Raw genomic sequence first — 23,426 nt, 5'->3', positions numbered from 1 at the left:
CCTTCCCCAGGGCCACCTGTTGAGGGGTCTGGGGCTCTCCTGGGTGCAGAATCCGAGTGAGGGGCAGGTTCGTGTGTGTCCAGGTGCACTTGCAGCCTCCTGAGTGGGTAAAGGTACTGGTCATGCTGCACCCAGGTCCCCCGCGTCAGCCTGGGCACCAGCTCCCAGCCACCCCAGGCTTGAGACCCGTGCGTCCTGGGGGTCCGTCCTGGACCTGGAGGCAGCCATGGGGATACGTGCTGGCCAGTCAGGTGCTGAGTGTCCTGCCAGGGAGGTGGCCACAGCGGGGCAGCGGCGACACAGCAGGGCATCCCCCACCTTTCCTGGGCTCACAGGGGCCCCCACCACATCTTTCCAGCTCACGTGGGCAGAAGGGATGCCCCAGAAGTGGGGTGGGCAGCCGTGCTGGGCGCTCACCACTTGGTCACCTCTTGTGACTCAAGGACTTGGTGGTTCCCAGGGAGGGGCTCCCGCAGGCACCACTGCCCAGGGAACAGCAAACGCTGCCGGCCACTCGGCCCACAGGGGACCCCCAGACTCCCTGGCGGTGAAGAACAAAACCTCTCCTTGGTGTGGCAGGGGCGGGGGCTGCGCTGTTTCCACACCTGGGGTTGTCAGGGTGGCCCCTGGCCCTTGACACAGCGGGGTGGGCCCTCAGCAGCCCCCAGGCCTCCTCTGCCCTTGACAAAGGCCTTAGGGTCAGAGGGTCCCTGCTGGTCTGGTGATGTGGCAGGGCACGTGGGAGAGGGGGCTCGTGCAGGTACCCCGAGCTGCCGCATGCATGCAGCTGCCACATGCGTGGCCCCGGCTCAGACCCAGCAGCGAGCAGACTGCGCAGCAGGACGGTGGTCCTGGCCGCAGCCTGGACCCCACAGCCCCCGGAGCTGCCCCGAGCCCTGGTCTCCTAGGGAGATCACTGCGCCCCCTGCCTCTCTGAAGGGGTCACAGTGAGGAGCGGATGGCAGCCGCCGTGGACACCGTCCGCACTCCTCGCAGGACAGCTGAAACCACAGCCCCTCGGGGCAGAGCCCGGACCCCAGGACCCCCAGAGCAGGAGGCTCAGCCTGGGGTCGAGCAGGGTCAGACACTGGCCCTGTCCATGAGACGGCCGGACAGCTGGGGGCGAGGAAGTGGGTGGGTACGAAAGACCCTTCTCTCGTTCTCAGGAGCACTTTTTTCCTAAGATTTATTTTACTTATTTGAAAGGAGGGAGGAGGGAGAGAGAGAGAGAGAGAGAGAGAGAGAGAGAGAGAGAGAGAGAGATCTTCCACCCACTGGTTCACTCCCCAGACACTGCATCAGCCAGGGCTGGGCCGGGCCACGGCCGGGGTTGGGAGCTTCAGCCGGGTCTCCACGGCCCCAGGACCTGCTGCTGCTGTTCTCAAGAGATGGGAAGTGGAGCAGCCGGGACTTGAACCAGTACCCAACGTGGGATGCCGGTGTGGCAGGCCGTGGCTTTGCCCGCTGTGCCGTGGTGCTGGCTCCTCACGAGTATGTCTGCAGTAGCAGTTACACAAGGCCGGTGGCCGTTGCAGCCGTCTGGGGAGTGCCCCAGCGGATGGAAGACACCCCCCCCCCCAACTCTGCCTTTCAAATAATTAAGAAAAAAATGTTTAAGAAAATACCAGTCAATGTAAAGTACTATTTTGCCGGAAACGGTAAAATCAATGACAAAATAAAACACGCAGACGCCAAGGGCAAAAAGGGTCGCCGTAATCACCAGGGTTAACAGAAGCCAGGCATGGAACCACAGGACCAGCGCAGGAGGCACAGGTCAGCCACCGTGAGGACCGGCTCCGCCACAGGCTCACCACCCTCCGCTCTGGGCCCGCCGGTCGTGGTCCCGGCTGCGCGAGGCATGGGGTGCGTCAGGACATGGGCCGGCACCAAAGCCCTGGCTCCTGTCCAGAGTGGTGGTGGACAGCTTGAGGCGGGCGCCCCATCCCCATGGGTGCTGATTCAGGTCCCTGATGCTCCTCTTCCGATCCAGCTCCCTGCTAACGGCGCCTGGGAGGGCAGTGGAGGGCAGACCAAGCGCTTGGGCCCTGCACCCACGTGGGAGACCCGGATGGGGCTCCTGGCTCCTGGCTTTGGGCTGGCCCAGCCCTAGGCGTTGCGGCCACTGAGGAAGTGAGCCAGCAGATGGAAGACCTCTCTTTCTCGCTGGCTTGCCTTTCAGATATATAAAATGAATGTTACCAAATTGAAATTTAAAGTACTATTTACAATATCAAAACCATGAATTACTTTTTGATAAACTCACAAATTTCTACAAAATGTATATATTCATAAAATCATTGCTGCAAAAAAATAAAACCAAGTTTGCAGGTGTGGCAGAATCAAGTTCCCAGCCGCCAGCTCCTGCACAAGCCTGGGTTCACCGGACACAGCAGCCGGTGTCGACGGAACAGACCAACCTGGAAAAGCCGGAGAACAACTTAAAAATAACTTCAATTCTCATTTTCTGTGAACTTTATCTTTTTAATAAGATTTTGTTTTATCTGTTTGAAAGGTAGAGTGACAGAGAGTGGTCGTCCGAGCCTGGTTCACTCCCCGGATGGCCACAATGTTCTAAGCTGGGCCAGGCCAACGCCAGGAGCCAGGAGCTTCTTCCAGGTCTCCCATGTGGGTGCAGGGCCCAAGCACCTGGGCATCTTCCACTGCTTTCCCAGGTGCATTAGCAGGGAGCTGGATTGGAAGTGCAGCAGCTGGGACTCGAACCAGTGCCGCAGGCTGAGGCCCAACCTGCTATGCCACAGCGCCTGGGCTCTGTTTCTGCCGCCAGCTCTGCGCCAGGAGCCCCAAGGCCGAGCTCCCAGGCCCCAGAGGCTGCACAGCAGGGCTGGGACACCAGCCACATGGGGACCGGCTGGCTGCCCCCAGGGGCGTCACATGCTGTCTCACTCCAGAGGTGCAGCTTCAGGTGCCACTGCTGGGGTGGGGGTGGGGCCTATCTACAAGAGCCATGGGACAGACGCCCTTCGAGACCCCACCCCACCACACAGGGCTTGGGCACATGTGGGTGGGCGGGGCTTCAACCCAGCCCCTGGGGTCCTTGCCTGGCCCTGCTTTGCCCTCCTGGAGCTCCTGGCCTACCGGGCCACTCCCGGGTCCACGCGGCCGGCCAAGGGTCCCTCGGCTGGGGCTCGGCATCTGGACCTCACCTTGTGCAACTGGACCTTGTGCAACTCCAGCCCCAACCCCTGTGGCCGCCCCAGCTGGCCCCGTCAAACATCCTGGCTTCCACACAGAGACTGTGCCCTGTCCCGCTGTGGCCACGTGGCCAGGTGAGGTCTCTGCCAGCAACCCGGCCCAGGCTCTGCCTCCGGCTGGGCGGCTGTGCCCAGCCTGCCTCCCACTCTGCCGGGACTGCCACCAGCCACGCTGTGTCCCCTGGGGTGGTCTGAGTCCTGCCTGGCCCCCACTCCCAGCTGAGAGCTGAGAAAGGCATGGGTGGACACAAACGGAGTAATGAGAACGAGAGAGACAGAGAGTCAGAGAGAGAGGGAGGGAGGGATGGAGGGGAGAGCGGGCGCTGAGAAGTACGGGCCCCAGTCCAGGCTGGCAGAGGGCTCTCTCTGCTCCGGGCAAGGCTGTGGCTCCAGGCTGTGTGTGCATCCATAGGCCTGGACCATAGAGTTAGCCCGGAGTTTAGGCCACAGCCTGGACTGCTCCGTGCTGGGCCTGTGCCGCTGCTCACTGCCCAGGGCCTCCTCACAGGCTCCTTGTGAGGTCACTGGGGTGAGCCACAGGCCCCAGGGGTCACCCTTGCGGTAACTGGTGGTGCTGTCCAAGGCAGGTCACTGTGGGGCCATCACCAGGTCCCGCGGAGAGGAGGGGCCACTCTCTCGCCTGCACCGAAGCTGTTCCTGGTCCAGGCCTCTGAAGCAGCCCGGCTGGGGCTGAGGGGGGGTCAAGGTGGCAGGGCCGGCAAGGGTCTCTCCTAGTGATACCGGGAATCTACCCGGGTCGGAGCCGGCTCTGCGGGCGAGGGAATGGGGGGCCGCTGGGGGCTGGGGTCCTCTCCCTAGACCCGCGCTGCAAGGACCCCGAGAACAGGGGGTGTCCGGGTTCCCGTGGAGGGCCCGGGCCTGGCCTGGCGGGGGCGAGGTCGACGTCGGGGTCGGAGTCTCGCCAGGGCCGGGGCGGGGGGCGGAGTCCGGGTCTCGCTGGGGCCAGGGTCTGCAGCCAGCGCTCCGCACCGCACCGCACACTGGCTCCGCCCCCCGCCCCGACCGCGCGGCCCCGCCCTCCCCGTCACGCCCGACGCGGGGGGGCGGCCCCAAGTGACGCGCGCGCCCCGCGCCCCGCGCCCCGCGTCCCGCTCCCCGCCGTGCCCTTCAGCGCCGCAGTCGCTGCCGCCACATGGACCCGGCCGGCCCGAGCACGCCGCGCTGACGCCCGGAGGTGAGGGCTCCAGCCCCGGGCCTGCTCCCCCTGCCCCGCGGCCCCGGCCCCGGCCCTGAGTGCCGGACCCGCTCCCCGCTCCGTGCACCCCGGCCCCGAGCGCCGGTCCCGCTCCCCGCACCCCGCACCCGGGCTGCAGCCGCGAGCCCGGGCTCTCCCGCTCTCCAGTCCCGAGCCCCGGCCCCGCACCTCGCACCCCGGCCCCTGCTCTGGTCCTGGCGCCCGCACCCGGCGCCCCGCAACCCGGCCCCGCCCAGGTCCGCTGAGCTCCCGCGCTCCCCGCCCGGCGGCCGCTGTCCCCGCCGCGGTGCTGAAGCGGCCCCGCGCCCGCTCCTTCTCCTCCGCCTCCGTCCCCTCTTCCCGCCGTTCCGTCTCGGCCCCGGCCCCGGCCCCCCCACCCCGCCGACCTGCCCCCGGCCCCCGCCTCCCTCTGTCCTTTCGTCTTCGCGCTTCCGCCCAGGGCGCCTCGCCAGCCCGCACAGCCGAGCGGCAGCGGGGCAGGCGGCGGGCCTGGGTCTTTAGTCCCCGTGGGCTCTCAGCCCGGGCAGAACTTGGGCAGAGCAGGGGGCGGCAGCGAAGGTGCCCTTGGGGCCAGCCCTGCCGGAGGCGTTCCCTGCCCAGCCCCCTCCCCGCCCCCTGGGGGTCTCCTTCCTCTGCGGAGGGAAGGAGGTCAACCCGGGACCCATGGGGCTGGGTCTCCCACACAGGGGCTCTGCGGCACCTGGGTTCACAGGAAGCCTGCAGATGGGGGGTGTCCAGCCCCTGCCTGCCCCCCAGGCCGCCCCCGTGGCTTGGCACCGCAGTGGCTCCTGGTCGGAAGGCACAGGACCCCCCCCCCCAGCCCCAGGAGCTGCAAGGCAGAGCAGTCACCTTCAAACGCCCCTGGGCCGCCCGCTCTGCGGCTGTGCCAGACTCCTGCAGCCGTGCCCCTCCCTGCAGGCGCCTGAGAGCTGGCTGGCATCGGGCCCGCTGCCCTGGCCTGTGCAGGGACCAGTGCGCCCCAGCCTACCTCGGGGCCCTCCCCACGGCCACCTTCCCCTGCAGGGTCCAGCCCACGAGGCATCGGGACCCCAGACCTTGCCAGGGGAGGCCGGCAGGGGACAGGGAGGAGCCCCCGGGCCTCTGACCACTCTCTCCCCCAGGAGGAGAACTCGCGGCCACACTCGCATGTGAATTCTGACCCTCGCTGAGGCGCTGAGACCTTCGTCATGGAGTTCGTGATGAAGCAGGCCCTGGGAGGTAGGGAGCGGGGCCGGGGCCAGGGAGGGGGCTTGGGGCGGCCCCATGGGGAGCAGGTCCAGACGGATGCACCCGCTATGGCAGCGAGGGGCCACCGCACACCTTGTGGATGCCCCAAGGGGACGAGGCGAGGAGGCCCGGGAAGGGGCCGTGAGAGGCAGGGGCAGGCGAGTCGGGCAAAGCTCAGTTGGAGGACCTAGGGTAGGTCCCAGCCAGGCCTGACGGCAGCGGCATCTCCAGGCGGACAGAGCTGTGGGAAGCCCGGTGGGTTTCACCCAGGTGGTGGTGGCACTGTCCCCAGGACCCGGGCCAAAGAAGGGGCCCAGGCAGCTTGTGGGGCCCAGGCCCGTCCACCAGAGCGGTGCCACCCGCTACCTGACCACATGCTGGACCCGTGGCTGGGTCCCTGGCCAGGAGGTGGCGGGCAGTGGGCTGAGGGGTTGCGAGGCTTTGGGGCCGTCTGGGTGCGTGTGGGGTCTGCACAGGGCAGCCTGTCCTGGGCACCCAGCTCCCCCGGGTCAGCTCCTGGGATGGGGCCTGTGCCAATGCCTGCGTCTGTGCCGGGGTGGCGCTCAGGGTGGCCTCTGTCTGACCCGGTGCCTCTGGGCTGGGGACAGGACGGGAGACCTCTGTTCTGAGGCAGCAGGAAACGTCTGAGCCTGGCCCAGGCCGCACTCCCTGGGCTGTCACGGTCCAGGGTGGGCTGCGGCTGAGTCCCGCTGTGGCGCTGACGTCACCGGGACCAGGCTCAGGGACAGGCAGAGTCCAGGCTCCACGACACGTGTTGTGGGCAGTTGGCCAGCGGCTGGCTCAGGCCCTGAGGTGGGCCTCTGGAAACCGCAGTATCTGGTGTGGCTGTCTACACGGTGAAGTTAGCCAGGGAATCGCCAGCCTGGATTCGCTCTTTGTGCCCCTGCAGTGGCTGTGAGCAGCCAGGGGTGGCCCCTGGGGGCCCCGCTCTCCGATGGCTACACCGGGCGCCTGGACACTGAGCGCGGCTGCTGGGCGGTGTCTGGCGTCCTTGAGCCCGGGCGAAGCCTTCCTCTCCCAGTGGCGACGTTTCTGGGTCTCTGGCGGGGGCGAGGGTGAGGGGCAGGCCCCAGACCGACAGGCAGCAGAGGTCGGCAGAGACACTGAGGGAAAGACAGAGCCTGGACGCAGGACCCTGGCAGGAGCGGGAGCGGGAGCGGGAGCGGGAGGCTCCAGGAAGCCACCCAGGGAGGACAGGCGGGGGCGGGGACAGAGACCCTGGCCCGGGCGCTGTGGGTGTCCCGGGGAGCAGTGGAGGAAGGGCAGACCCCGGGCCTCCACAGGTCAAAGCGTCCGGGGAAGGTGGCGGCTGAGACCCAGGCACGGGAGAAAAGTGACTGCAGGGCAGGCAGGGGTGGAGACAGACACGCACCCCCGCACACATGCATGCCCACGCACACACGTGCACGTGCTCACGGACATGCAGGAGGGAGAGGCAGTGGACGGCCGTGGGCACACACACACGTTCACCTCTCAGCACGCATGCGTGCACAGGCACACATGTACACACACGTGCACCCGCTCACAGAGACGGAGCAGACACGAGGGGAGGGCGGCCCCCTTACCCTCCAGCTCCCTGGGCTGCCAGCATCCCTGCAGGGGGCAGCGCCCAGGGCCTTCCCGTCTGCGCGGCTGGGGTCTCAGGCAAGCCGTGCTGGGGCACGGCTGTGGGAGGCTGTGGCTGCTGTGGACACGGGACCTGCAGCAGACGGACAGCCGCCCCTGTGCCGGGCTGGTGTCACGCAGGCTCCCTGGCAGGGTGCATGCCCCTGGCCCTCGATGTCCAGGCAGCTGGCCTGTGGGCCTGTCGATGCGGAGAGCTGGAGGGAGCCTGGTGTGGACGGTGGCGAAGTCCAGGAGGCTGCAGGACTTCCTCCTGGGTGCTGTGTGAGAAGCAGACGCTGCTGGTCCCACCCTGCCCTGTCCCCCTCGGCCACCCTGCTGGACACGGAGTCCATGATGTCACCTGGGAGCACGAGGGCGGGGCTTGGGGTCAGTGCTGCTGGACAGAGAGGCGAGCGCGGTCCCCGCCCAGGGCAGGCTCCCGTGTGCCCGGCTCAGCCGTGGGGCCCTGGCGCTGCGTCTCAGGCGCCGCCCTCTCACCTGGCTCCCTCTGACCTCCTGTCCACCCCCCACCTGTGCTCTCCCTGGGCAGCCCGAGGCCTGCTGCCCGGACGGCGCCCTGCTCTTCCCGACCTGTGACCTCTGACCTCACAGCTCAGCCTCGGCCCGCACCTGTCCTGGGGTTGTTCGTATGACATCTGGCCACTGACTGCCGGGCTGGTCTCCCTCGGCCAGCGTGGTGTCCCCAGGGATCTGAGCAAGGCTGGCCAGTGCCACTGGCCCCACTGGGCAGGGCTGGCATCAGCCTCTGCTTGTCACCCACTATGGTCAGGGATAGCCCTGGCCTCCCAGCACAGCCCCCCCTGCTGCCACCTGGCGCTGGGACGTGGTCCAGGCAGGGATGGTGGAGCTGGTGCAGGGGAAGCGGCAGGTCTGGAGGGAAATTCTAGAACGTTCCGGGGTCGGGGCTTCCAGTGGAGAACCAGAGCAGAAGTGGCTTGGGTCAGAAGAGCAGGGGCCAGGGTGACTGAGCAGGGCCGTCGCGTGCCACCTTCATCCTCAGCTGCCTCTAGGGCTGGCCTGGTCCTCCCAGCCTCCCAGTGGCTGCTGCTGCTCCAGCATCACACCCACAGTCAGGAAGGGAAGGAGGGAGGTGCACAGGCCCTCTGTCTGTTCAGTGAACGCATTTGTCCCCGGCAAGAGAGTGGGGTGCTGGATGTGCCCGACTCACGCCGGCTTGGGCCGGTCCTCCACAGACAGGTGCCTGCCGAGTGCGCGTCCCAGAGGCCGCGTGCGTTGCTGGAGGGCCCGGCTCGCTCTGCAGGCCTCTCACCCGGCTCTCCTGGAGGCAGCAAGGGCCCTTCAGAGACGCGGCCGCGTCCTCGCTGAAAGCGTTTGTATCGATGGCCCCGGCGACGGCTCTCTCCCTAATCTCTGCTGCCATCTGACGCGGGGAGTCGGGCTTGGGGACTCGCAGTACGGCTGCGGTGCCAAGGGGACGGGACGGGTGACAGGTGGCAGGTTCCAATGAGCCACGGTCCCGGCAAAGCCCAGTGCCAGACTCGTCAAAGGTAAACCTGCACTGGCTCACACACACACACACACACACACACACACACCCGCTGCAGGGGCTTGGGCTGGGGGAGGGGCTGCTGTGGGCCGGGCAGCCCCCTGCTCTGCCTGCGCCGGTGGGGGCCCTGGTGGCCTCCAGCGTCCCCCCTCCCAGTCCCTGACTTCCTGGGGGCGGGGGCAGGTGGTGGTCCCGGGCAGAGCTGCAGGCAGGGCCTTCCCCGGCCTCCGTCCTGCTGGGCGGACGGCCGACACTGGCCTCGCCGTCCTGGGCCCTGGTGCCCTCTGTGGACGAGGAGCCCGGGACGGCAGCCGTCCCCTCCCCACCGCGGCCCCGGCGGCACCGCCAGCTCCAGGAGCGGCCGACCCAGAGCCGGGTGCCATCTGTCCCCGAGCTTGGCTCTGTTTGGGTTGCTAATTGGCGTTTTCATCTCGCCTCTGTCTCCGTTTGTCCTCTCCCGGAAGCCAAGATCAGACACCACCCGGCGCTCACTTCCCAGGGCGCGGACAGCAGGGCCGGCCCCAGAGCTGCCCGGGGGAGGGGCCCTGGAGCCCGGGGGCCCCGCCAGCGTCTCCCGCAGGGCCTCTGCCTCCAGTGGGCGGCTGCCGCGTGGGGTGGGGCTGGCCCCCGGGGGTTCACCAGATTCGCCTGTGGTGGTTTTCCTGACCTCGGCCAAGGCAGGGGCTGAAGCCAGCCCTGGGACCGCAGGTTCTGCCCTGCGCCCTCCTGCAGAGCGGGTCCAGGGGGGGCCCTTGCAGAGGGGAAACCCAGGGCCAGCGGGGCCTCCGTCCTCGTGCGTCCGTGCCTGCGTGGGCCGTGACCTGAAGCCGCGCCAAGTGGACGCGAGGTTTCGCCCGGGCCTCTGGTGTTTTCTTCCTGCGTTTACCCAGCATGCCTCGCTGTGCCTGCCGCTGGCACTTTGCTCTTTTATGATCAGACCCTCTGCTTTAAGGAGATGTGTCACCGTAAGCGTGTTGATCTAACCCTTCCCAAGGTGCATTTTGCCTTCTTAAAAATATTTATTTATTTGAAATGCAGAGTAACAGAGAGAGAGGGAGAGACAGATTTTCCATCCGCTGGTTCACTCCCCCAAAAGGCCACAATGGCCAGGGGGGCCAGGCCAAAGCCAGGAGCCGGGGGCTCCATGCGGGTCTCCCACGTGGGTGCCGGGGCCCAGCACTTGGGCCGTCGCCACTGCCCCCCAGGTCCGCATCGTCACAGAGCTGGAGTTGGGCTTGAACCCAGGTACCCCGAGTGGGCCACAGGCGTCTCCACCGCTGGTCTCCGCCCGGCTCCTGCGCCATGCTGTTGTTCTTTAATCCTCCGCGGTGTTTGAAACAAACGCACCCGTGAAGAGCCTCGCAGGCTCCGGTCGAGTTCCGCCGCCGGTGCTGGTGCGCCCTGCCCTGCCCCCGCCTTCCTGCCTTGCGCTTGGGGCGACATCCTCTGTTTTCCAAACACTTAAAATCTTGAATATCTGCATCCACTGTTATATTTGCAAACAATTATTTTTAGCATGAAATTAGATTCTTCCCGTTGCTAAAATGGTGACCGCTCAGGACGTGTAGAGCCGTGGGCGGGACGGCTGAGGGGCCGCGTTGTTAGAGTCGCTCACTCCCTGTTTGAGCATACGTTTGGAAGCAGGGACACCCCTGGGTGCTCAGAGTCCGGGGGGTGCGGGGAGTCGAGACCTCGCAGGCTGCAGGCAGGAAACAGCTTCCTGCTGTGCCTTTCAGTAGCTCAGCCGGGCAGCCTCTGCTCGGCTGAGTGCCCTGACGCCCTCATCGGCCTGCGAGTGCCCGGGTTCGGGTCCCGGCTCCGTCCTGACCCCAGCTCCCTGCTCCTGCACCTGGGAGGCAGCAGCGGTGGCTCAGGTCCCTGTGCACCTGCCACCCCCCCGGGAGACCTGGGTGGAGCTCCTGGCTGCCAGCCTCCACCTGGCCCAGCCCCGTTTCGGGCACCTGGGGGCGAGCCGGCGGGTGGAAGGTCTCTGTGTCTGTGGGTCTTGGCATTTCCGGTGGCAGGTGCCAGCGGAGCCACACCTTGCCTCCTGGCAGTGACCAGGTCAAGGGTGGAGCCGCGTGTCTGCGGGGTTGGCTGGGCGGGCTCCGGCCCATGCTCCCCAAGGCCCGGCACCTCCACCGCCCGCCGTCCCCCTCGACCCCGAGGCTCGCTGGGGGCCGTCCGCCCACCCGGACACTGCGCGCTCTGCCCAGGGCCTCTTCTGCTGGCTGCTCCGGGACGGCGGCCCCCCCGCCCCTCCCCTGTCAGGAGCAGGGGCTTCGTCCCGGTCTCCCTCGTGGGTGCAGGGCCCAGCACTCGGCCGTCTTCTGCTGTTTTCTCACGTCTTCTGCGTGAGCAGGGAGCGGGATCCGAAGTGGAGCTGCTGGCATGTGCACTGGTGCTCTCACGGGATGGCGGCGGCGCCCGGGCTGCAGCTTCACCCACGAGGCCACAGCACCAGCCCCAGCAACACCTTTTATTATTATTATTATTAAGAATCATTTTAGGCTGGCGCTGCGGCTCACTAGGCTAATCCTCCGCCTGCGGCGCCGGCACACCGGGTTCTAGTCCCGGTCGGGGTGCCGGATTCTGTCCCGGTTGCCCCTCTTCCAGGCCGGCTCTCTGCTGTGGCCAGGGAGTGCAGTGGAGGATGGCCCGGGTGCTTGGGCCCTGCACCCCATGGGAGACCAGGAGAAGCACCTGGCTCCTGCCATCGGGTCAGCGCGGTGCGCGGCCATGGAGGGTGAACAAACGGCAAAAGGAAGGAAGACCTTTCTCTCTCTCTCTCTCTCTCTCTCTCTTTCTCTCACTGTCCACTCTGCCTGTCAAAAAAAAAAAAAAAAAAAAAAAAAAAAAAGAATCATTTTATTTGTTTGAAAGAGTTACAGAGAGAGGTAGAGCCAGAGAGAGCGGTCCCCCATCTGCTGGTTCACTCCCCAGATGGCTGCAATGGCCGGAGCTGAGCCCACCCGAAGCCAGGAGCCTCCTCTAGTTCTCCCACACAGGCGCAGGAGCCCAAGGACGTGGCCGTCTCCCACTGCTTTCCCAGGCCACAGCAGAGAGCTGGGTTGGTAGTGGAGCAGCCAGGTCTCGAAACCGGTGCCCACGTGGGATGCTGGCACTGCAGGCGGCGGCTTTACCTGCGGCACCAGAGCGCCGGCCCCGACAGACTTTAATACCAGGTGGTTGTGCTTTGCGTTCACTGATGATCTGCATGATTTTCTGGCCCTTCACTCGGGGATCCCAGCAACACCTCGGCACCGGTGTTCCTGTGCCGGACCTGCCAGGGGCTTGGCTCCGCACCTGTGTGTTCTGGTCCAGTCTGGCTTTGGTTGTGGAGCTGGGTGGCCCACTCGGAAGCATTCGTCTCCATGAGAGTGCTCGGAGCAGCGTCTGCAGGGTCGTCTTCCCCACAGTCAAGCACGCGCCCTTCTTGCTACTCTGACACCTACAACTGGGAAGACGCTGGCTGGAAGCAGCAGTTATCAGAAAGAATAACAAATCAAGACCCAGCTCTGGCTACCTGGAAGAAACCTAGCTGTACTAGCCAGTCAAAGACCAGCGGGACCGCTAGTGTCACAGCAGAGTCCACACCGTTCCTGGGACAGGGAAGGCCGTGCCTGGTGAAAGGGGGTCGAGCGGGCCGGCGGTCGCACAGGGCAGCTTGTCCAGCTCCGAGCCCCTCCAGGAGACCAATGGTGTACACAGCAGAGGGGACAAGTCCAGATCGAGGTGGGGATACCCACGATCGGGTAAAGCAGTGGACAGACGGCTCGGCAGGACGGCTGGACCTGGGTGCCAAGTCGACCAGGCTGAGGTGGGCACGGGACGGGACAGCACGCGCTCTGACACACGGGGCGGGACAGCACACGCTCTGACACACGGGACAGGACAGCACACGCTCTGACACACGGGATGGGACAGCACGCGCTCTGACACACGGGACGGGGCAGCACGCCCTCTGACACACGGGACAGGACAGCACGCGCTCTGACACACGGGACGGGACAGCACAGCACGCGCTCTGACACACGGGATGGGACAGCACGTGCTCTTACACACGGGATGGGACAGCACACCCTCTTACACATGGGATAGGACAGCACACGCTCTGACACATGGGACGGGACAGCACACGCTCTTACACATGGGATGGGGCAGCACACGCTCTGACACACAGGACGGGACAGCACACGCTCTGACACACGGGACGGGGCAGCATGCGCTCTGACACATGGGACAGGACAGCACACGCTCTTACACATGGGATGGGGCAGCACACGCTCTGACACACGGGACGGGACAGCACACGCTCTGACACACGGGATGGGACAGCACACGCTCTGACACACGGGATGGGACAGCACACGCTCTGACACACGGGATGGGACAGCACACGCTCTGACACACGGGATGGGACAGCACACGCTCTGACACACGGGACGGGACAGCACACGCTCTGACACACGGGATGGGGCAGCACACGCTCTGACACACGGGATGGGACAGCACACGCTCTGACACACGGGACGGGGCAGCATGCGCTCTGACACACGGGACGGGACAGCACGTGCTCTTATACACGGAACGGGACAGCACACCCTCTTACACATGGGATGGGACAGCACACGCTCTGACACACGGGACGGGACAGCACACGCTCTGACACACGGGACGGGGCAGCACGCCCTCTGACACACGGGACGGGACAGCACGTGCTCTTATACACGGAACGGGACAGCACACCCTCTTACACATGGGATGGGACAGCACACGCTCTGACACACGGGACGGGGCAGCACACGCTCTGACACACGGGACAGGACAGCACGCGCTCTGATCACGGATGGAATGGGAAATGAGCAGCAGGAAGAGACGTGGAAACCCCAGGTGTTCTGGAAATTGGACAGCCCCCTTCTGGGTAACCTGCGTGCACGAGCAGGGGAGGGGAGGGGGTGGAGGAGCCACGAGCAGGCAGAGCCGTGCATGCGAGGACCGGGCTCGCACGTGCTTTGCCGTTAACATGGAAAGAAGAGCAAGTGAAGCCCCAGGAAGCAGAAACCAGCAGAACGATTAAAATGGGGAGAAAGAACCCAAAACTGCTCTTTAAGATGATCAATAAAATGGAAAGATTCATAGCTGGAGTGGGTGAGCTGGCGTTACTAGAGACTAAAAGAATGTTGTGGCACAGCGGATTAGCCAGCGTCTATGATGGCTGCACCCCGTATCGGGACGCCAATTCCCAGCTGCTGTACCTGACACCTAATGGCCTGGGAAAGCAGTGGAGGACGGCGCGTGGACCTGGATGGAGTTCCTGGCGTCTGGCTTCAGCCCAGCTCAGCCCTGGCTGTTGTGGCCAGTTAGGGAGTGAACCAGCAGATGGAAGACCCCCCATTCTCTCTCTCTCTCTCTCTCCTCTCTCTGTGTAACTCTTTCCAGTAAAATAAATGAATATTTAAAAAGACGTCACTTGTTCATCTGAGAGGCAGGTGCATACACACAGTGGGAGATGGTCAGCCCCAGATGTCGGTGGCCCAGAACCAGGAGCTCGATCCAGGCCCCCACGCGGTGGCAGAGCTCAGCTATGTGAGCCACTCCCGCTGCCTCGTAGGTCCGCGTCAGCAGGAAGCTGGAGTCAGAAGCCGGCGTTCGGATGTGGGAGGGCCGTGTCTCTAACCTCCAGGCTGAACGCCTGCTCCACGTAACTCCCAGTCGCACTCCTTTGGAGGCGCCATGCTGTGTTCCACAGTGGCTGAACCATGTCTCGTTCCCACCACCAGGGCACAGGGGTGATGACAGCCACGCTGATGGTGTGAGACGCGTCCCGCTGTGGTGTGGACGGGCACTTGACTCACCTTGTGAGCGTGTTCCGTGGAGCTTCAGAGAACCCGTGCTGTCTCCAGGGCTCAGGTTCAGCGGGAGCTGGGGCGCAGCCCTCCAGGCCTTCTCCTGTCTCCAGAGCGGAGCCCTCACGCACGCTCATCCTCGGGCTTCTGTCTCCCACTTCCAGCACTGGCGTCCGGGAGGCACGGCCGCGGTGCACTGCTGGCCCCGTCTCTCCAGGCCACCAGGGGCTGCTCCCCGTGGCTGTGGTCACCCTCTGGGGAGGGTGGCCATTCCTCAGGGCCTGTCCATGCCCAGCTGCCTCTGGAGCCACCGGAGACGGCGTCCTGTCCTCGCAGGGTGCCACAGATGTCCCTGTCCAGCTGAGCCGTTCAGTTCCTGGCTTGTTATGGACACCGAAAGGCAACATTGTGGCTGAGGGTTGGGCGTCACTGCTGGCTCTGGCGTTCTGCTGCAGTGCACAGTCTGGTGGGTTTTGCCTACAGAGGTGTCATCAGCCAGAGAGGCGGGAGAGGCGGGTGCAGAGGGCCGGCTGGCTTCTGTGGTTTTGTGTTCTCGGGGGACGCACCACGCGAGCACGGCCGCGCCCCGGCTCTGACGAGAGCGCAGGTCTGCAGCTGTTGTCTGGGTGCCCCTTGCGTCTGCTTTTCTCCCCAACTCTTTTTTTTTTTTTTTTTACTTCTTGGCCTTCAGTTACGTAGATATATATTGTAGTTATTTACTTATTTGAAAGAGTTAAGCAGAGAGGGAGGTCTTCCATCCGCTGGTTCACTCCCCAATTGGCCACAATGGCCGGAGCTGCGCCGATCCGAAGCCAGGAGCCAGGAGCTTCTTCCGGGTCTCCCAGGTGGGTGCAGGGCCCAAGCACTTGGGCATCTTCTGCTGCTTTCCCCGGCCACAGCAGGGAGCTGGATGGGAAGCAGAGCAGCCCGGACCCGAACCTGTGCTCCAATGTAGAACGCCGGCCAGCCCCACGATGTAGTCTTGGTTCTGTTTGAGCTCAGTTGTGCTGGCTGGCTCTGCCCACTCCCAGGGCCGATTGCACCGTGATCACCAGCACCCAGCCAGGCGGTTCCCGGTGCGCCATCGCTGCGGGTGCTCTGTGTGTCTGTGTGCATGGCAAAATCGAGCGTTCGAGTCTGGCTTCTTCGTCTCGCACAGCTGTGGGGATTCTGCCCCGTTGTCTTCACTGCTGTGGATGCACCGCGGCCCACCCATCGTGGGCTGCAGCCTCTGGTGCTGCCGAGAGAACTCTGGGAACATTCAAGTTCCTGCCATTATGTGGACATCAGTTTTCGTTTGTGTTGGGTAAGAGGAACTGCGGCGCTGTTTCTGGGTACTGCAGGCGTGTTTAACTTTATGACCTGAGCTGTTTCCAGTGACTGTGCCCTCGGCAGTGTGCAGGCCTCAGTTCTCCCATGTCCCTGCCGACACTTACTGTGCTCAGTCTCTTAGACACTTGAAGGGGCACGGGTGGCATCTCGTGGTCTAGGGCTGAGCTTCCTGAAGGAGTCAGCCAGCTGTGTCTGTGGCATCCCGGTTACCAACTTCTCATGTTCCTTGTGAAATGCCTGCTCAAATCCTTCTCAGGCTGTGTTCTTGTTCCGAGCCTGAGAGTTCTCTGTGCATTCGGCCTGTAGGACTTTCATCAGACGTGACTGTGGTTCTCAAGTGTATTCTCTTTTAAAAATGGATTTGAGGGGCCTGTGCCGTGGCGTAGCTGGTAAAGCCATTGCCTGCAGGGCGGATATCCCATGTGGGCGCCGGTTCGAGTTCTGGCTGCTCCACTTCCGATCCAACTCTCCACTATGGCCTGGAAAGCAGTAGAAGATGGCCCAGGTGCTTGGGCCCTGCACCCACGTGGGAGACCTAGAGGAGGCGCCTGGCTCCTGGCTTCAGATCAGTGCAGCTCCAGCCATCGCGGCCAGTTGGGGAGTGAACCAGCGGATGGAAGACCTCTCTCTCTCTCTAACTCTGACTTTCAAATAAATAAATAAATCTTTAAAAAAAAGTATTTGAGAGGAAGAGGGACAAAGACACAGAGTGAGATACAGAGAGACAGAGAGCTCCCATCCCCGATTCACCCTCAAAATGCCCACAGTGGCACTGGGCCAGGCTGACACCATGAGCCGAGCCCCGAACTGATCTCCCACGTGGGTAGCATCACAGTGGCTTCCCAGGGTTCGCATCAACAGGAAGCTGGGTCAGGAGCCAGAGCTGGGCACGCAACTGTCCCCACGGACGCTAACGCAGTGGGGTGTGGCTGCATACACAATATATATCTCTTGGTTTCTAAAAATTCGTCATTCACCAAGTATTTCCCGAGTGGCTGCCAGGTGGGGGCTCTGTTTAGGTGCCGAGCATAGCCGTGAGCTGTCAGCAACTCCGGTGACTATAAAACGGTTCTGAAATCAACCCTGTCTTCTTCAGATGCAGACACTGTGTGTCCGTGTGACCGACAACAGTGGGCCAGAGCGCTGTGGCCACACCGGGGCCAGGGCTACACGTCACCTTTCCTGCTGGGGCAGTGTGGGACAGGGCCTGGGCTGTCTCCTGCCGCCTTCGGGATTCTGCACCTCCCCACACCGTGAGGTGCACAGGTGTCCACCCCGTCTTCCCAGCCCCGCTTGTGCCTCCCCTCCCTGAGCGCCGGTGCCCACTTCTCCAGGCAGGAGCAGAAGCTCTGGGAGGAGTGCAGGAGGGGTGGGGTCAGAGGCCGGGACCCTTGGCGACCCGGCGGGAGGGATGTCCCCGTCCAGGGTGCGGCGTAAAACTGCTTCACGCCTCAGCTTCCTCATCTGCCCACTGCGTGATGTCATGGCAAGGGGCAGGGGCTCTGGGCGGGGAAGCAGGCACCGAGTACAGGATGGGGAGCTCAGGGTGGGGTGGGGGCAAGGGGCACGGAGTGAGAGGCGCAGCCCCACCCACCCGGCAGCTCCGGTGTCTGTGCCAAGAGAGCAAACGGTGATTCCGGCTCAGGAGCCAGGAACAAGCTTCCCGCCGGGCGGCTCTGGCACCCCACTCCAGCGTTTGGAAGGTTCCGGAGGCCGTTCCTGCAGCACTGGGGGTGGGAGGAAGCACGGGGGGTGCTTGTGGCTCCCTGGTCCCTCTGACAGTGTGGGTGGCGGGGCTGCTGGCCTCCCCGCTCCTCCTCTCCTAAAGGTGGGGTTTCCCTCCCCGGAGCTCAAGTGGGGCCGCCGAAGTCCCTGCAGGACACCCACAGAGCTTAGCGCACAGTCGGTGCTCAATAAACGCAGCCGCCTCGACTGGAACCAGAGCCTGTGGCGGGGGGGGCAGGCCTTGGGGTGCAGCCCACCCCCGCGCTGCGCAGGAGAGAGGAAAGCGGGCGAGGAGAGAGACAGGACTCACAGCCGCTCTCGCTGAGTGTGAACCAGCGCAGAGCAGTCAGGCTGTGTGGTTTGTCCTGGCCTCCTCTGCCCCTGCCAGAGACCACAGCTCGGCAGGCAGAGGCCCGGGCACGAGTGGGAACCGTTGGGAGGGGGAGTGGACTCGGCTTCTTCTCTGACCCAGTTTCCCGCCAACCCGTGCCCTAAAATCCGCTTTGCAGAATTTTGCAGAAGCAGCTGAAAACTGACTGCAGGCTCTTGGTTCTCTGATGCGTCCGGATCTGTGCCATCGGCAAGTTCCTGACACAGGCTGGCTCCAGGTCCCCGCAGTGACGAGGGCGACAAGATGGCCAGAGAAGTAGGAAGGCCCTCGTGGCGCGGAATGGCTCGGCCTCAGGCGTCCAGTTTTCAGTCCAGAACACTCCACCAGAACCTTGTTCTCATCCCGCCAGCAGGGGGCGGCACACGCGCTGCCCTCGGAGGCTGGAGAGGGCCCTCGGTGTCTGCCGCTGGGACCAGGGCAGGGCCTCTGGATCCAGAGCAGGGAGAGGCACCTCTGCACACGGGTGGAGGCGCGGGGCGCTAGGCGCCCGCACTCAGCGGGTGGTTCCCCTGAGGCATGACTCAGGTAGCCGGGGTGGTGCTCAGGAGGTCCTGCCCCAGGGGAGCGAGAGCACACACGCAAGGGGAGGCTGGGTCCAGAGAGGCCGTGGGTGTCACTGGTCCCGCCTGCGGGAGGCAGGGGGCAGCCTGTGCCTGCCGTCTGCATACACCACAGGTGGGAGTGGCACTCTGCTCCTGCAGATTGAGGGCCACGGTGGGACGTGGCTGTGACTGGCAGGGGCAACGGGGTGCCTAGCCAGGCCCTGACGCCCCGTGGCCCTGCAGGGTGTGGTGAGCTACCTCCTGGGCAGCACCGCTGACTCAGTGCAGGGGCTGCTGTGCCTGTTCCGTGGGTGAACCACAGACAGCATGGGGGGAGGGGGAGGGGCGTGGGTCAGGGGCTCGTGAGCAAACACAGCAGAGGGATCGGGGCCTTGGTGCCGGAGCCTGACCGACCGCTGACTGCTGGCATCCGACCTGGCGCCCTGCCTGCTCCTGTCCAGCCTGCAGATCTGGCGAGTCCTGCCGGCCCTGCTGAGGGTTGACCCTCGACTAGGCACAGGCCCAGAGATGACACAGACCATACACGGAGCCCCGTGTCCAGCCACCCCTGCACAGAGTCCCACCCGCAACCCCGCCGCCCTCAAACCGCGGGTCCTGCGCGAGCTCGCTCCCCACTCAGCTGCCTGACTGCTTGCCCTCCCGCCCCCAGGGGCCACCAAGGACATGGGGAAGATGCTTGGGGGTGACGAGGAGAAGGACCCCGATGCTGCCAAGAAGGAGGAGGAGCGGCAGGAGGCGCTGAGGCAGGAGGAGGAGGAACGCAAGGCCAAGTACGCCAAGATGGAGGCCGAGCGAGAGGCCATGCGCCAGGGCATCCGCGACAAGGTGGGCACAGGACGGGACATGCCCCAGGCAGATGCTGGCCTGGTTCTGGGCGCGGCAGGGGCCGCATGGGGTCTCTCTCTGTGGACACCTATGCACGGAACAGGTGCCGGGACATGGTCCCATGGGGGCAGCTGTCACATCTGGGCCGGGGCTCCCTGTGAGGCCGGTCTGTCCTGGGGGAGGCCCTGTGGATGGGGTGGGGGCTGCTTTTGGGGCCAGGGATCTTCGGAGCCTGGGTTTGAGGTCAGACCTCTCTAGGGAGGGAGCTCCCTGCCTTCCTGGATTCACAAAGTTGGGGGCTGGAACCGGCAAGGCGGGCAGGGTGGGCATGGTGAGGGGGTGGGTGTCCAGCTGACAGTGGCCCCTGTTCTAGTCATCTGAGTGACCTCCTGGGAGTTGTGGCCAGAGTGGGCACCTGGATGTGGGCCTGGGTCCCTGCTGAGAGCCGAGTCTAGCATAGCCACATGCAGCTACCTGTTCAGCTGGGGGAGGAGGCTCCAGAGAGCCTGGGGGTGGGGTAGGGAGCAGTCAGCCCCTGTTGGGGTGCAGGAAACAGCAGTGGGAATGGGGCCTCCAGTGCTGGGGCTCAGGACCGAGAGGCTGTTGGGGGGGCCTGTGCCTTCCCTCACTCCTCCAGTGCCCTGGGACTGTGCAGGGGGAAGGCTCAGACCCAGGGCCCCTCCTTGCCTCATCCGACCCCTGAGAGGACAAAGCAGCCTCTCCTGGCTCCGTTGGGAGCTGGGCTTCTGAGGTGGACAGGGGCACAGGCAGGCACGGCACTTATGTGTCCAGGACGCAGCCTCCTCCAGACTTGGTGTCACCTCCTGCCTCTGGGTTCTTGCCCCTGCCACCAGCCCCACAGGCTGTGATTTCCAGGGGTCCATGTGCTGGCCGGGCGCCCTCTCTGGTCATCTCCGTGGGCTATTGTCCTGGGGACTGGCGGGCACCTGGCCCGGGTGTCTGTAGCGCAAGAGCCTCAGTGCCCGTCCAGGTAGGGCAGCCTGGACACTTAGTGGAGTGACTGGCCCTTCAGGCAAGCTCAGAGTGACCACGCAGTCCTGGTGGGGCCTGGGGCCTCCCTGGGCCCCGAGGGGAGGACCCGACTTCCTCCACGCTGTGTGCTCCCAAGTCCCTCTGCCGTGTGTGCCCCACACCGGTAAACAGGCGCCATGCTGCAGGAGCCCGCCTGCCCGTGCCCCGGCTGGGGGACGTGCTCTCTGGCCTGACCTAGTTTCCCTCTCCCAGCCCACACATGCTCCTGCCCCCCTTCTGTGCCCAGGGCTGCTGCCCTTACAGAGTGAGGCAGGCCGCTGGGGAGGCCCAGTGTGCCTGGTTCCCTCGCCTGGCTGACCGGTCAGTGAGGTGTGGGCGCCGGGTGTTCTGGCCTGGCGACCGTGGCACTCCCAGCTGTGCCGAGGGAAGAGGGGCTGAGGAAGCTCAGGCTGCTGGGGGTGGGGACCATGGCATCCTCTGCTCAGATTCCAGCTGGACATGGCCCTTGCAGCCCCAGGTCCGAGGCTACCCACAGCTGTAGGGGAGGGCACAAGGACACAGACAGCCCCCATCTGGGAGGGGGCCTCCTTGAGACCCAGGCACTTTGTGGGCAGGGTGAGGGGGCACTAAGGCAGAAATGGCCAGGGCCTCCCCCTGGGCGGAAAGCCCCCTTCCCGAGGCAGGTGACCCAGCATGGGTGTGTGACCTGGTCCTGCCCAGCACTGCCCCCGCTGGTGCCCACCTCATCGCCCCCTTGGAGCTGGAGGTCAGCCCTGGCTCAGGGGAGACCCTGAGCCCCCAGCCTGGGTGGACCCCACTCCTGCCCTGTGCCCGCCACTTGTTTGGTGGTTCGTGGCCTCACCAAGACTGCAGTGTCCACGCTGTTCTGGGGTGTTGGCAGGGGTGTATTGTCACTGAGGCCACCCCGGGTTTATCACAAAACCTCGAGAGAAAAGAAGGACCCACGAGTGGCCTTCCTGCCTGGCGCAGCTGCTGGGACCTCAGGCCGCTACCCCACGTGTCAGGTGTGCCCGTCTTCCATCTTCAGTGGCCTCGCCTCTGTGTGCCTTTCCTGCTGCTCATAAAGACCCTTCCTGGAGTTGGGGTCCCCTTAGATCCAGGATGACCTTGACCAAGGTCCTGTTTGCAAATACACCCCAGATGACGTGGATTTTGGGGTGACACGATCCAGCCTACCACAAAGGGGAGACAGGACATACACAGGGGGTGGGAAAGCCGGATGGGGAGCAGAGAGTGACCAGATGTCGGCTGAGGCCCCACGAGGCTGGGACGCCAGGAAGCAACCAGCGAGCCAGCCTTCTTCGAACTTTTCACGGGGTGGATGCGAGGGGCTGGGGTCACTGCTGCATCTGGGAGCCTCTGTCAGGCCTTAGGGTGTGACCAGCAGAGACCAAGCTAGGCAAATAGGTGGCCCACAGAACAGCTGGCTCTCTGGCTGCCCAGTGGGCCCCTGCAGGCGCAAGGCCTCCTGGGGTGGGGGTCTCCCCAGGTCTCCAGCAGCCTTGGGGCAGAGGCGTTTCCTCCTTGGCCGGGTGGGCTGGGTGCTTCGGGGCAGACTCGCTGACGCGGACCCTGCCCTCTGCCCTCAGTATGGCATCAAGAAGAAGGAGGAGCGCGAGGCCGAGGCTCAGGCGGCTATGGAGGCCAGCTCCGAGGGCAGCCTGACAAGGCCCAAGAAGGCCATCCCGCCGGGGTGCGGGGATGAGCCGGAGGAGGAGGACGAGAGCATCCTGGACACGGTCATCAAGTACCTGCCCGGGCCGCTGCAGGACATGTTCAAGAAGTAAGGCCCCGCCGCGCCGCGCGCCCGAGCCCGGAGCCCTCCGCCCCTGTACAGACCCGGCGGAGGAGCCGTGGGCGGCCGCGCGCCGCGCGCAGCCCCGACGCGAAACAAGCCATAGTCCTAGGCCGCCCCTCCCGCGCCCCCCCCGCACTGCCGTCGCCGCGCCGCGCCCACACTCAGGAGCACAGCCATAGCGAGGCCGGGGGCCTGGGGCCGAGCGGCCGCCGCCGGCCCTCGCGCCCCCGCCCTCCGCTCGTGTCCTCCGAGGGCCACCAAGCAATAGGCTCCGAGTCCCGCAGCCCACGTGCGCTGAGCGCCGCGGGCCCGGCCCAGCTCTCCCGGCGGGAGGCCCGCGGCGGGCGGACCGGCCCACTCGCGCCCCGGCCCTTCGTCCGCCCCGTCCTCGTGCCATCCGCTTCACAACATGTCGAATCTCAGGTAAATGAGTTCCCCCGTGTTCGCCGAGTTTATCGTGACAGCGGAGCCGCTGCCTCGGGGCCGGCCCGGCCTGACCTCGTACGAAACGCACCCCGCGTCCACGTGCTGCGGGCCAGGGCGCGGCCCCGCGGCGCCCTGCACGCCCTCCCGCAGCTCTTAGAGAAGCCATAGTGAGGCTGCAGTCCCGCCCGCGGCGCCGGCCCCTGCCCTCGGCCGCAGCATGCCCCGCTCGCTCTGCGCCCCCACGTCCGCGTCTTCCACAAACGCCCCTTCCACACGCTAAGCCCGCTCCGAGCGGACGGGGCGCTCTCCCGGAAGCCCCGCTCCCCGTCCCCGCGCGGGGCGCCGGCCGCCAGCTTAGCGTGGACCGTGGATGTCGTGTCCGTCCGCCCCGCCGCGCCTCCCCCTGCATGTCGGGGCCCTCGCGTGTGTCCTCCCCGATGGGATCACAGCCAATAAACTCCGCAGCGATTTCGCACCGCGTGTGTTCCTTGCAGCCTGCTGGGCAGCCGCGGCGCGTGGCAAGGCCCTGACCCGCAGGGCTGCCCCCCAAGTCCTCAGTCGCAGGCACCCCGAAATCTGCTCGGCGGGGGCCCTGTCCACGGGGGCTGGGGGTCCCTGCCTGGCCCGCGTCTGTCCCGCGCCCCCACCCTTGTGTCCGCAGAAGGGGCCCGGCGCCCTCGGAGGGGGTCCCCGC

General features: G+C 65.3%; 1 protein-coding gene across 1 annotated transcript; it reads left to right on the top strand.

Moving 5' to 3' along the window:
• The first annotated feature begins 4,251 nt into the window (after positions 1 to 4,251).
• CPLX1 (complexin 1) lies at positions 4,252 to 23,207 on the top strand. The gene is made up of 4 exons (XM_051840339.2): positions 4,252 to 4,407; positions 5,550 to 5,646; positions 19,319 to 19,494; positions 22,098 to 23,207. Exons 2-4 carry the CDS (start codon positions 5,616 to 5,618, stop codon positions 22,293 to 22,295), a joined length of 405 nt encoding a protein of 134 aa, XP_051696299.1. The 5' UTR covers positions 4,252 to 4,407; positions 5,550 to 5,615; the 3' UTR covers positions 22,296 to 23,207.
• The last annotated feature ends 219 nt before the right edge of the window (positions 23,208 to 23,426 follow it).

The sequence above is a fragment of the Oryctolagus cuniculus genome, chromosome 2 (assembly GCF_964237555.1).
Source record: "Oryctolagus cuniculus chromosome 2, mOryCun1.1, whole genome shotgun sequence".
NCBI lineage: Eukaryota > Metazoa > Chordata > Mammalia > Lagomorpha > Leporidae > Oryctolagus > Oryctolagus cuniculus.
This window is presented reverse-complemented; position numbering and strand designations above follow the sequence as displayed.

Coding starts and splice junctions, on each gene's coding strand:
- CPLX1 (XM_051840339.2), top strand. CDS start 5,616: ATGGAGTTCGTGATGAAGCAGGCCCTGGGAG. Junction 5,647..19,318: donor GATGAAGCAGGCCCTGGGAG/GTAGGGAGCGGG, acceptor TCCCGCCCCCAG/GGGCCACCAAGGACATGGGG. Junction 19,495..22,097: donor GCCAGGGCATCCGCGACAAG/GTGGGCACAGGA, acceptor CTCTGCCCTCAG/TATGGCATCAAGAAGAAGGA.